The sequence below is a fragment of the Rhinatrema bivittatum genome, chromosome 10, assembly GCF_901001135.1.
Source record: "Rhinatrema bivittatum chromosome 10, aRhiBiv1.1, whole genome shotgun sequence".
NCBI lineage: Eukaryota > Metazoa > Chordata > Amphibia > Gymnophiona > Rhinatrematidae > Rhinatrema > Rhinatrema bivittatum.
In genome coordinates, this window is record NC_042624.1 from 116,638,632 (window position 1) to 116,650,946 (window position 12,315).

Genomic DNA, 12,315 nt, shown 5'->3' on the forward strand with positions numbered 1-12,315 from the left:
AGCTTAACTATGCGCTAAGGGGCAGATTTTAAAAGGGCTACGCGCGTAATATACACGTGTAACCCTTTTAAACCCGCTCCTGCACGCGCCGAGCCTATTTTGCTTAGGCCCGGTGACGCGCAAGCCCCGGGACACGCGTATGTCCGGGGCTTGAAAAAGGGGGCGGGGCGTGGGCAGTCTGGGGGTGGAGCGGTCTGGAGGCAGAGCGGGGCGGGGCCGGGGCCTCCAGGCACAGCGGCCATTTGCTGCTGTGCCCGGGATCGCGGGCCGGCTGACGGCTGGCGCGTGCAACCTACGCCTGCCTGGAGGCAGGCGCAACTTCTAGGTTAAAGGTAAGGGGAATTTAGGTAGGGCTGGGGGCGGGTTAGGGAGGGGAAGGTGGGGGGGGCGGAGGGAATGGAGGAAGGCTGTGCGGCTCGGCGCGCGCAAGTTGCACAATTCTGCACCCCCTTGCATGCACCAACCCTGAATTATATAACATGCGTATGGCTGCGCGCGTATGTTATAAAATCGGGCGTACATTTGTGTACGCCGGGTTGTGCGCACAAATGTACGCCTGCACGTATCTCTTAAAATCCAGCCCTAAGTGAAAAATAATTTTTCTTCGATTTGTTTTAAATGAGCTATATGCTAACTTCATGGAGTGCCCCCTGGTCCTTCTATTATCTGAGAGAGTAAATAATTGATTTACATTAACTTGTTCAAGTCCTTTCATGATTTTGTAGACCTCTGTCATATCCCTCTCAGTCATCTCTTCTCCAAGCTGAAAAGTCCTAACCTCTTTAGTCTTTCCTCATAGGGGAGCTGTTCTATTCCCCTTACCATTTTGGTCGCCCTTCTCTGTACGTTCTCCATCGCAATTATATCTTTTTTGAGATGCGGTGACCAGAATTGTACACAGCATTCAAGGTGCGGTCTCACCATGGAGCGATACAGAGGCATTATGACATTTTCCGTTTTATTCACCATTCCCTTTCTAATAATTCCCAACATTCAGTTTGCTTTTTTGACTGCTGCAGCACACTGTACCGACGATTTCAATTTATTATCCACTATGATGCCTAGATCTCTTTCCTGGGTGGTAGCTCCTAATATGGAACCTAACATCGTGTAACTACAGCAAGGGTTATTTGTCCCTATATGCAACACCTTGCACTTGTCCACATTAAATTTCATCTGCCATTTGGAAACCCGTTCCTCCAGTCTCGCAAGGTCTTCCTGCAATTTATCACAATCTGCTTGAAATGTAACTACTCTGCATAATTTTGTATCATCCGCAAATTTGATTATCTCACTCGTCGTATTTCTTTCCAGTCATGGAATCCTGCTGCTCCTCTGACCCTGCAGCCTGGAGATCCTGCCTAGAGAGGATTCCCAGTCCAGGCGCTCTGCTCTGCTGTACACTGACCTTCATAAATATAATAATTATATCAAATATTTATAGCATTGAAATCTCTTTCTTTTCACATTTTCCTTTCAGATCTTCTACACTGCATATTTTTTAACAGCTCAACAAATAAAAAGGAGCTAAGCTTACATCTTCTAGCCTGAAATAATACAGTTGGCTGAGACTGTGACCACTGAATGACACAAGCTGAGTAGCCCCAGACCATTCTTGTGCACTACAAGTAGTATCCCCTGCATCCGTGTAGCAGAGTACAGCCCCTCAGAAGAGGTCAAGCCAAGGATACCAGAGACTATAGAAAAACCAGCTTCCACCCACGCTTTAGTGCACTTTGTGACATTATGTCAATGAAAAGAATAATTTGAGAGGCACATGATCTTGGTCACAAAATCTTTTGTGGTCTGGAATCCGGTTTTATTAAAAGTTTATGATTGTAAAAAAAAGGTAAATCTGATGTGATGGATGCATCAGTAGCTTCTGACATCACAAGGGCAATGTTCATAGGCATTTTCCTTGATGACAATCAAGGTAAATGCAAACTTCCCTCTTGAGATGCATCTGAATGTTTATGTGGCCTTCTTCTGCATTTGCATATTTATCCACAATAAAAAGAGGCATTCCTGGGGCCAGCCCAGGGGCTCAGGTGGCAAGCACTGTATACAACTATGCAGAAGGCCCCCAGCTTGATCCCAAAGTTGGTTCTTCTGCTGCCCAGGTCAACTAAGGTTGGCTCTGCTGTAGAGCAGCGATGCTCAGACAAGTCCCTGTGTCCTCCACCAGTTGGGCTTTCAGGATATCTCTAATAAATATGCTTGGGAAATGCCTCCCATGTATACAAATATTTCTCATTCATATTCATTAGGGATATCCTGAAAACCCAGCTGGCTTGAGCACTTGTGCATATAGACACAACGTTCACAACCTCCAGAGAGGAGGAGGAAATCACATTCATTGGTTTAATTTGTTCAACTTTATAAATGACTTTTCTCATTTGGTAAATCAAAGTGATGTACAGAGTAATCTAGAAAATAACAGATTCAAAACAAATAAAAAATAACAAATTAAACAGGTAAAATAACCACATACAAGTAAAAGAGGGCGCAATATCAAGTAATAACAGTAGGGACTAGAGTCACTGCTTCAGGCTGGACTTAGGGGCCATAACTGCAGGGTTCCAGAAGGAGCCCTGGTGCCCGGCCCCCGACCCATCACCGCAATGAGCAGACGAGGCGGACCTATAACAGGGGGAAATGAATGCCCCGACTGCTTGTGGCACCAGATCCCAGTCCTGGTTCTGATTACGCTGGAAGCCCAGAAGGAAGTTGCCAGGTCAAGAAGAGCGGTGTCCTGTGGGCGTGCTTAGGTCAGGGAAGGCGTGGGATTTTCAAACGTGAGCAGGCTGCCCTTGTCAGCTTCTGCTGCCCATGCCAAGAGCAGGTGCAGACAGAGTACAGGGGTGCCCACAGCTTGCAGTGATTCGTTTTCAGAGAGAAACAATTAAAGGTGGGTTCCCTGGGAAAACGTCCCTATAGGGCCCGGCCCAGGTAGTATTAACTTCTCCTCCCAAAAAGAACCCTAAACTGCATCGTTTTTAAGCAAATGCACCACAGCCTCCCCAAACTGGTTCTCTCCCTGCCCATCTCTGTGCACCTGAACCTGTAATTTGACTGCATTGTAATCTGATAGGACTCTGTACCCGTTTCCCCCGGTTGTATAACCTAAGGAAATATCAGTAAAAGGAGCATTAAATAAAGGGGGGAAACACCCCCCACCGAACGGCAGCTCCCCAGCACGGAGTCTGTAGATGTGAAGTACATGAGCTTTGGCAGGTCCCGAGTTTCCCCGGGTGGACGCTGCCAGGTGCCCTGAATTGCAGGGCTGGTGGCACTGCCGGACGGAGGGCGTGAAGCCCACTTTCCCCTTACCTCGTGGGCATTGCCGAAGAGCCAGTGGCGAGGGGGCCCCGGGAAGGGAGCCAGGGCTCTCAGTTGCCCCTGCCTTCGGCTGCAGAGCGCGATCAGCTTCCCCAGCGCGGCCAGCAAGCCCAGCAGGAGGGCGAGCTGCAGCAGCTGGCAGGGCTCCAGAGGGGGCCAGGAGGGGCTCGGCTGCCTCTCTCGCCCCGAGTCCATGGCTCTGCAGCTCCGAGCCGCACCAAACGCCGTCTGCAGCCGAGCAGCCAAGCCCTCCACGCCCCGAGCTCCGCGGGCACACCCACATTTCCAGTCCCCCACTTAGGCGGGCAGCCAGAGCTGGCACCCAACCAGCTTCCGTCTCTTCTCGCAGGGAAGGGAGATACAAAGGCTGCATTTTCGGTCTCACCGTTTCGCTGGTGATATTCGGCTCCCTGATCAGGTTACAGCCCAAAAAAAATGAGCAATCATGAAGCAGGGTTTGTAGTAAATTACAAATTCATCGAGGATAACTTTCAGACAACTTGAGCGTCTATGTGGCCGAGCAGAGAACTACTAGGGCATTTTCCAACCTGTGTGTATCAGGTAAGGGCAGATTATAAAATACATGTATGTCCTACCCCCCAAAACACAAATACTTTCAATGCATTGAAAACTTGTGCTTTTCCCACCTATTTTATACACATATGCAGGAATATTTTCTGTGTGAAAAAATACGACTTCCTTTTTACGCCTGTAGGTTGGCACACCTAACTGAAATTACCACTTCTCATTCGTCAGCCAGTCCTTCTCCAGGTCATAACGACCCTCCTAGTTCTTCAGCCTCAGTTCCCCCAGGCCTCCCACCCAACCAATAAATGTCAACAGGCCCCTCTAATATCAATTGCCTGAGGTAATTAGCAGCTGCAAAATTTCAGGAATAAGACAAAGTTACCACATGTACTCGCATAAGTCTCTTATAAAATAGCAACTTACACGCATAAATCTAGGCCCCCACCCTGGAACACCCCTTTCTTACCCGTGTAGATGTGCCCACAAAAGCAAAAATACACGTGCACGCAAATACAGGCTACTTACCACGTGTAGACTCATTTTAATGCGTGCAATGCTTTGAAAAGTCCCCTCATTATGTTTAAATCTAACTAAGACTGATGGGATAGGAGGCGATGTCCTTTCGTGGATTACAAACTGGTTAAAAGACAGGAAACAGAGAGTAGGATTAAATGGTCAATTTTCTCGGTGGAAAAGGGTAAACAGTGGAGTGTCTCAGGGATCTGTACTAGGACCGGTGCTTTTCAATATATATATAAATGATCTGGAAAGGAATACGATGAGTGAGGTTATCAAATTTGCGGATGATACAAAATTATGCAGAGTAGTTAAATCTCAAGTGGATTGTGATACATTACAGGAGGACCTTGTGAGACTGGAAGATTGGGCATCCAAATGGCAGATGAAATTTAATGTGGACAAGTGCAAGGTGATGCACATAGGGAAAAATAACCCTTGCTGTAGTTACACAATCGGGCCAATGCAGTAAAAGTTGCGGGAGAGCGGGCGAGCGGTAAAAAGAGGCGCTAGGGACACTAGCGCGTCCCTAGCGCCTCTTTTTTGACAGGAGCAGCGGCTGTCAGCGAGTTTGACAGTCGACGCTCAATTTTGCCGGCATCGGCGCTCAAACCCACTGTCAGCCACGGGTTCGGAAACCGGACGCCGGCAAAATTGAGCGTCCGGTTTTCAACCCGCGAGCCGCGGGCCCATTTTAAATTTTTTTTTTTAAACTTTTTTTTAACTTTTGGTACCTCCGACTTAATATCGCCATGATATTAAGTCGGAGGGTGTACAGAAAAGCAGTTTTTACTGCTTGATAGACCCTTGGTCTGACCCAGCATGGCAATTTCTCTTATGTTCTTATGTTGGTGTGTTGGAGCTTAGAAAGCTATCGGGGACTAAGATGGATATGTCACAGTAGCCAGAGACATCTCGGTGCCATCCAACAAGTAAGCTACATGGGTTACGCTCTGCCGAAGCTTTCTGGCCTGGCTCCATTATTTAGCCCGGATTCCGTCTCTGCATTATAATTTAAGTGATTTTTTTTTTCACTTACAATTGCAGTTAATCCTTTTGACCTGCATGGATTCCTGTATAGAGAGTTTGAAATCTGAAAATGTCTGCCCTAGTTATTGTGTTAGGAGCTTGGCAGTTCTGATTCCTTCCTGGCTGTAGGTAATCCCCACTGCATTACCTCTAAGATAATCTATTTTCTTTTCAGAATTGTCAGGCAGATCCTTCCTTACCTTAGTGGACCTGATTGTGCCCCTGAGGAATGAGGATGACGGAGACAGCACCCTAGTTGGTAAGGAGCAATCTTGTTTTAAATTCAGCCAACTGCCAATGAAGTCCAGTCAGGACCTCTTTGTCGGTGACTCCGGAAGGTGAAGGTATCTCTGGCTCAGAGGTCACTAGAGATCTGGGGATCTTCTTTGATTCCAAATTTAAGATGGAAACGCAGGTGGCTACGGCAGTTTGCTCTTCCTTTTTCATAAAACGACAATAGCTGAGAAAATTGTGGCTTTTTTTTTTTTAAGATCTTGGGTCATGCAGAGCTGCGACTTACCGTGTAGCCTATGCATGGACCTTTCTGAGTGGCTTCCATGCAGGCTACAGATTGTAATAAATGTTGCCGCTCGGATGGCATCGGGGATGCTCAAGGTTATGCTTTGTTCTCTGCACCGGCTGCCCATTGCAGCTCGGATACAATTTAAGATCTTAGTATTGGTGTTCGGAGTAACGAGAGATAATGGGCTGCTTTATTTGATTGAGAAACTGAATTCCTACTGCCCGCATCGTGTGGTTAAAGATCTAGTCGGGGGGTGGCGGCTTTGTTGCAGACACCGTCAGCTAGGGCTGTACGGAAAAGCTAGATTAGAAAGAGGACTTTTTTCTGGGTTGGCTCCAACCTTACGGAATAAGCTTCCGTTAGACACTGGACCGGAGCTCCCTCGCCATTTGAAAGAAGATGAAAACCTGGCTGTTCCCAGAACCCCGGCTGGCGGTGCTGTCTGAATACAAGAGCTTCGCTCCGGGGGCCGCTGCCGTCCCGGTACTCCGGCACTCTGATACTCTCTGATACTTTGAGGTGCTTGAGCTGGAGCGGGAGGTAGCATCATTTTATTGTGTGATTTGGTTTTTAGTTGAGTTCGGTGTTTCAATGGAGTGCGGGTTAATGGGATGTGATTTCCTGCTTGTGTACATTGCTTTCCACAGCTTTTCTTTTGGTACAGAAATTAATTATAATAAATAATAAATACTGATTTGAAAAGAATAATGCCGCTGATGGATCATTTCTTCACTGGACTATTGTATTGCCCCGCTAGCAGGGCCTCCAGCAAAATCTGTGGCAAGAATTCAGGTTTTGCAGAGCAATGCATCTTGATTTATGACTGGTTCTGAGATTAGGGATGATGTTACTCCGATTGCATTTGGACTTCATTCGCTTCCTATGCATGGCGGCGTATCCAGTATAAAAACCTTCTCGTACTTTTCAGAGATCTTTATCCGTTGGGTCTTCTCTCTCTTAGGAAGCCATCTAGACAAGGACGATGCCCTCGGACTGCCCTTCTCGCTGTGCCCTCCTCTGAGATCTGTCTGCTTAGTGCATAGGAAGCTACCTGCCTTCTCATGTTACCTGTCAGCTTTCTGGAATATTCTACCAAGTGCCAACAGAAATTAGACCGTTACAGAACATTTCCCAGTTAAAAAAAAAAAAAAGCCATTAAAACTTAGATTTTTCAGCAGGAATATTGGGACTTGATTGACTCAAATGCTTGTAATATATTTTGATTTTACTTCATTCTGTGGAAATTTTGTTTTTAGATTATTTTACTTCGGCACAGCATTTTTTTTTGTTTGAGGCTGATTAATTCTTTTTTTTTTCTAATTATGTGTTATTTTTGCCTGGAGTATACAGTGCCATGCAGTCAGGGCCTACAAGGGACTCAGCTTATTCCCTGCCCTCAGGCGACAACATTTTGGGAGCGGCAGCAAGTGATTCCTCCACTTCTAAAAAAATAACCCCTGTGGCGGCCACCTCTCTCTTTTTAATTCTTACCCCGCCACTGAGGCTGCCACGGGATGACATGCTGGTGGGGTTCCCACTCCCTGCCAGCTTTAAGAAGGTCCCCTTGCTGGTGGGATTACCACGCCCCGTGAGCACAAAGGTCCCCACGGAGGTGTGAAACAAAGATATGCTGGCGAGGTTCCCACTCCCCGCTAGCACTAAAAGGGCCCCTGTGATGGTGTGGAAAGATGTGCTGGCAGGGTTCTCACTCCCCGCCAGCATTAAGAACGTCTCTGGGGCGTGGAATGATGATGTGCTGACTGGGTTCCCAGTCCCCGCCTTCACAGTGGAAGAAAAAACCCTTTGAGACCGCTGGTATTTCTCCTGCTGCCGGCGGCCAAAGAAGAGTGATAGGTCCAGCGTGTGCCTGTGTGTGTAATATATGAGAGAATGTATGTAAGAGTGCCTTTGTGTGTGAGAAAGTGACTGCCACTGCCTGTATGTTCACGAGAGACTTATGTGAAAGAGTGCCTCTGTATGAGAAAGTGATTGCCTGTTTGTGTGTGGGTGTGCGCCTGTGAGAGAGTGCTGTGAGAGTGCCTGTGAGAGAGTGCTTCTGTGTGTGAAAAAGTGACTGCCTGTGTGTGCCTATGTGAGAGAGAGTGCTTGTTTAAGAGTGCCTGTATGAGTGTGTGTGTGAGAATGTGGTGCGGAATGATGACATGCTGGTGGAGTTCCCATTCCTGCCAGTAACAGGGAAGACCCCATGATGGCGCAGAACAATGACATGCTGGCGAGGTTCCCATTCCCATTCCCCCCCCCCCCAGGCAGAAGAAGAGGCCCTGCAGGGCCACCGGTAGCCAAAGAAGACACCCTGCAGACCACTGGCATTTCCCTTGCAGGCAGCAGCCGAAGAAGAGTGAGAGGTTCAGAGAATGTGTGTGTGTGTGTGTGTGTGTGTGTGAGAGAGAGAGAGAGAGAGAGAGTGCCTATGTATGTGAGAGAGTGCCTTTATGTGTGTGTAGAGACAGCGAGATTGCAGTTTGTGCACCTTCCTCGGGGAACAGTAACAGGCAGCCAACCTAGATTCTGAGACCCTGCCTGGATCCATCCTGACCACAATGTAAGAAAAATATTTTTATTATTGGGTGAAGAGGTAGAAGATACAAAAGACCATGTGTTAACCAGAGAGCCTGTTTGTGTCAGTGAGCATGTGTCAGAGTCAGCCTGTGTAAGGAAACATGTGTTAGAGAGAGAGAGCCTGTGTATCAGTGAGCCTGTGTACGAGGAAGCATGTGTCTGAGCGAGAAAGTGAACCTGTAAGGGAGCATATATGTGAGCGAGAGAGAGAATATGTGAGTCAGTGAGCCTGTAAGGGAGCATGTGTGTGAGAAAGAGAGAACATGCGAGTGAGGGAGCATGTGTGTGAGGGTGAGAGTCAAGGAGCATAAGTGTGAGCATGAGAGAGAGCCTGTGTGTGAGTCAGTGAGCATGAGTGTCAGGAAGTCTGGACATGAGTCAGTGAACCTGTGAAAGGGAGCTTATGTGTGAGCAAGAGAGTGGGTGCTTGTGAGTGAGCTTATATGAGAGTGAGTGTGTATGAGAATGAACATGTGTGTTAGAGTGTATATAAGAGAGAGAGGAAAAGGTTTGCATGCACCTCCACCCCCGACTAATCTACAACAATCTGAAATGAAAAGTTTTCAGGTATGAAGAGTGGGGTAATTTTTTCATCCTTATTTTAATTATTGGATGGTGTTGAGGAATCTGCTGTTGCAAAATGTTTTATTGGTGTTTGGGAAATTTTTAAAAAATTTTATATGTGTTTTAAATTATTGGATGCTCTATTCATCAATTTTGAAATATTTATTCTTTTTGTTAGTATGCATTTACTATTATGATTGATGCTTTATATTTCTTGATTTCTTGATAAAGGTTCCGGCTTGTTGAAGTTTCCATTACAGTTTTTCTCTGCGTGTGTTGCGGTTGGCTGGCCTGGACAAAGGGAAGACCATTTGGGGAGTGCCATGAGATGGCAGGTCAGGGCTAGGGCTGGTCTTTCTCCTAGCCAGTCCCCACCTCCACAGGTTGAGCCCTTGGGATCTGGGGGCCAGTAAGGATTTGCAGCGGCCATGGTGCATCTTGGTGAGTCCTGGCAAGGGTAGGAGCTGATACTGGTGCAAAGTGCTGGTAAGGACTGGAACAGGATCTTGAATGCAGGCAAGGACTGGAACAGGATCTTGAGTGCAGGCAAGAAGGAACTGAGGCTAGAGTGCAGGCAAGACAGAACAGGGACAGGACTGATAAGGACAAGACACACAGAACAAGGAACACAGAACTTAAGGCCCGAAGGCACACTGGGCTAAGGAACCATGGAAAAGCCATAGAGCAGGGAAGGCCTAGACAGGCCACAGAACTAGAAAAGGCCTAGGTAGGCCACAAGGCAAGGAGTGAGAAAGCCGAATAGCCACATGGCAAAGCAAGGGGGTCAGGGCAAGGAACCAAGGCAGACTCATTGTGAAGACATCAAAGCAGGGAACAGGCAGGGTTAGGTAGGGCTGAGGCTTGGTTGTGGTGCAGGCAAGGAGGAGGAGCTCGGCAAGGCTGCGGAGCAGGCGCACTGAGGACTCCGGGGGGCGAGGAGGCTGCACCACAGGCTGAGCAGTGAGGTGCTGACTTGGATAGCATGGCACGGAACTCTGAGGAGACCTCTGCTGGCGGGGAGGCGTCATGGTCAGGGTGCCATGCAAAGCAGCTGAAATCACAACAGCATGTCTCTGGTTATACTCGCTGATCTCATTGTTTTGTATTCGGTGAGGGTCTGTCTCTGTTTTGCGTCTGACCGAGATGAGATATTCCGCCAGCACATAGTTTCTGTGTAAGGATCTATAGCGGCTTGGCTTTGTCTGATTTCCTACCAGGAGGTGTATTGGTGTTTTAAGACCAAGTATAATATTTGCAATGTTGCCTTTCCATAGGTAGAATTTTAACTATTTGAGTGCTGGCAGTTGGTGCTGTTTTGGTATAGAGAGCTGCTATATTGTAATTGTAATTCAGTTTACTCATGGCCTTGAGGACTAAGCTCACACCCAGTCTACATTATAATAGGCCCTAATGCCATAAGGGCTCCAGTGTCTTTTTTTTTTTTTTTTTTTTTGCAGGGTGTTTTTGGTTTATATAAATACAATATACATCTTGTAAGTGATGGTTTTTTGCCTCAGAAAAATGTCCTTTTACATGTAAATCTGTTGTTCTATCTGCATAATTTGTTATTTTGTGTGTCGGAGGGGGAGGGTGCAAGGCTATGAGGTTTGCTAGGGACTCCTAATACTTTTGCACCAACTCAGGCTGCATTGGTTCCATGTGGCGCTGGTACTGCTTTGGGACTGAGGTCCCCAGACTTGGCCAAGGGTTGGGGAGGGGGGGGGGGGGGGGGAGTCAGGGAATGTGATGATGCCTGATAGTTGCGGGGGCTGGGGGGGGAGTGGTGTTTTGCATTTACTGAATCCCCTACCTTGAATGTCACCGCACACCACTGGGAGTGTATTTTATTAATGTTATTTTGCTATTTTTCATTGCATTTTTATTTTACAGTGTAACACATGTAAAGATGTTTGTTTGTTTGTTTTTTACCATGTAATAAAAATTCTGTTAATCTGTTTTTTTTCCCCATTTACAGAGCGCAAATTATCACCCCAGAGATGCAGCTTGAACTAGTTCTCTGCTCGGCCTGTGCAAGAAGGAGCATTGTAATGACCGGTGCGTCCCAGTCCAGTGCTGGAGGCACACCACACCACAGCCGCCTGGTTTTCTGGGGAGACCTGCGGTAGATTTGCCTACCCTGGGTCTGCAATGTATAGGGATATGGAAAGAGGCGGAATGGCCCAGAAGGAAAGGGAAAATAGAAAGGGAACCCAGAAAACAGACAAGAGGAAAGCCAGCACAATGAGGAAACAAAACCCCGAAGAGCAAAAGGAGAAAAAACAATATTTATTTTCAACTTAGCGTGAGCCCAGTTAGGTGTAGATAAAATAAAAGCCAGGTGCTAGGGGTCAGTGGGTTCACAGATGGTCGAGCAGATGGTGTTGTGGACCAGGCACAGATGGACTTGTTTTACAAGAAAGGGAAAGCTTCAACAACTCCAAGTTACTTGGCTTCTTCTGATTACTAACAGGTCAGCGACAGCCTCTATCTCAGGTGACCCCAAAACCCTGGAAAAGGATTCAGTCCACAACGATAATGCCAAATGTATTTCACATGAAAGATGGGCTGTCTCCACGGGCCTCTGTATTAAAACAGTCAGCAGCAAAGTCCAAATCGCCTTGGCAGCACAAATTACTCCTCGACAGAGGGAACTCTTTATTTGCAGAGGTCGTCAGTAAGAAACCAGTCACTTCCTCCAGTTCAGAAGGTCGCACAGATGATGAGACTTTCAAGGCAGGCTGGCGTTGGTAGAGACCCCATAATTCCTCCCGGAAAGAATCTAGCCCCTTAAGCCCAGGAGTAGCATCTACGATTTACTCCCTCCATGGAAAAATGCGCCTTCCCCGAGCCAGGGAGTGCAAAACACAGCAATCAGACTGAAAACCGGGTGCAGGTCTGAACAAAAAGTTGACACATGCTCATTCCAAGTCTTACCCTTTATGCCACTAGATGTCGCCCTATGACATCAGTCAGGCTCATTGGTACAGATATCATCCATCGCAGAAAGAACTGAAAACTATTGCTGTGCATGGGTAGAGACTGAGTAAAAATTAGGTAGTGGTTAAGTGCAGGCCATAGAGACCTACTGGTCACAGTCTTGAGACCAGAACCACCTCACTTTCTACAATATGTGATATTTTAAAGTTCTGAGGGGGATTATCAAACGTCTATGGGGAACTCAAAGTCCACAGGAACTTTTACCAGCAGAGTTTGCATCAGTTCTCAAAGGAAAAATA

The 12,315-nt window shown here is 47.1% G+C and overlaps 1 protein-coding gene across 2 annotated transcripts in view; it reads right to left on the reverse strand.

The window, feature by feature from the left end:
- LOC115100084 (cytochrome P450 4B1-like) overlaps positions 1-3,593 on the reverse strand; it is a 43,189-nt gene extending 39,596 nt beyond the window's left edge. The window contains exon 1 of one of the 2 annotated variants that reach the window (XM_029618280.1): positions 3,331-3,593. In XM_029618280.1, coding sequence (XP_029474140.1) covers positions 3,331-3,534 — 204 coding nt within the window. In that variant the 5' untranslated portion in view covers positions 3,535-3,593. The remainder of the gene's footprint in view (positions 1-3,330) is intronic. The other variant, XM_029618278.1, reaches the window with a different exon arrangement.
- Between the last annotated feature and the right edge of the window lie 8,722 nt (positions 3,594-12,315).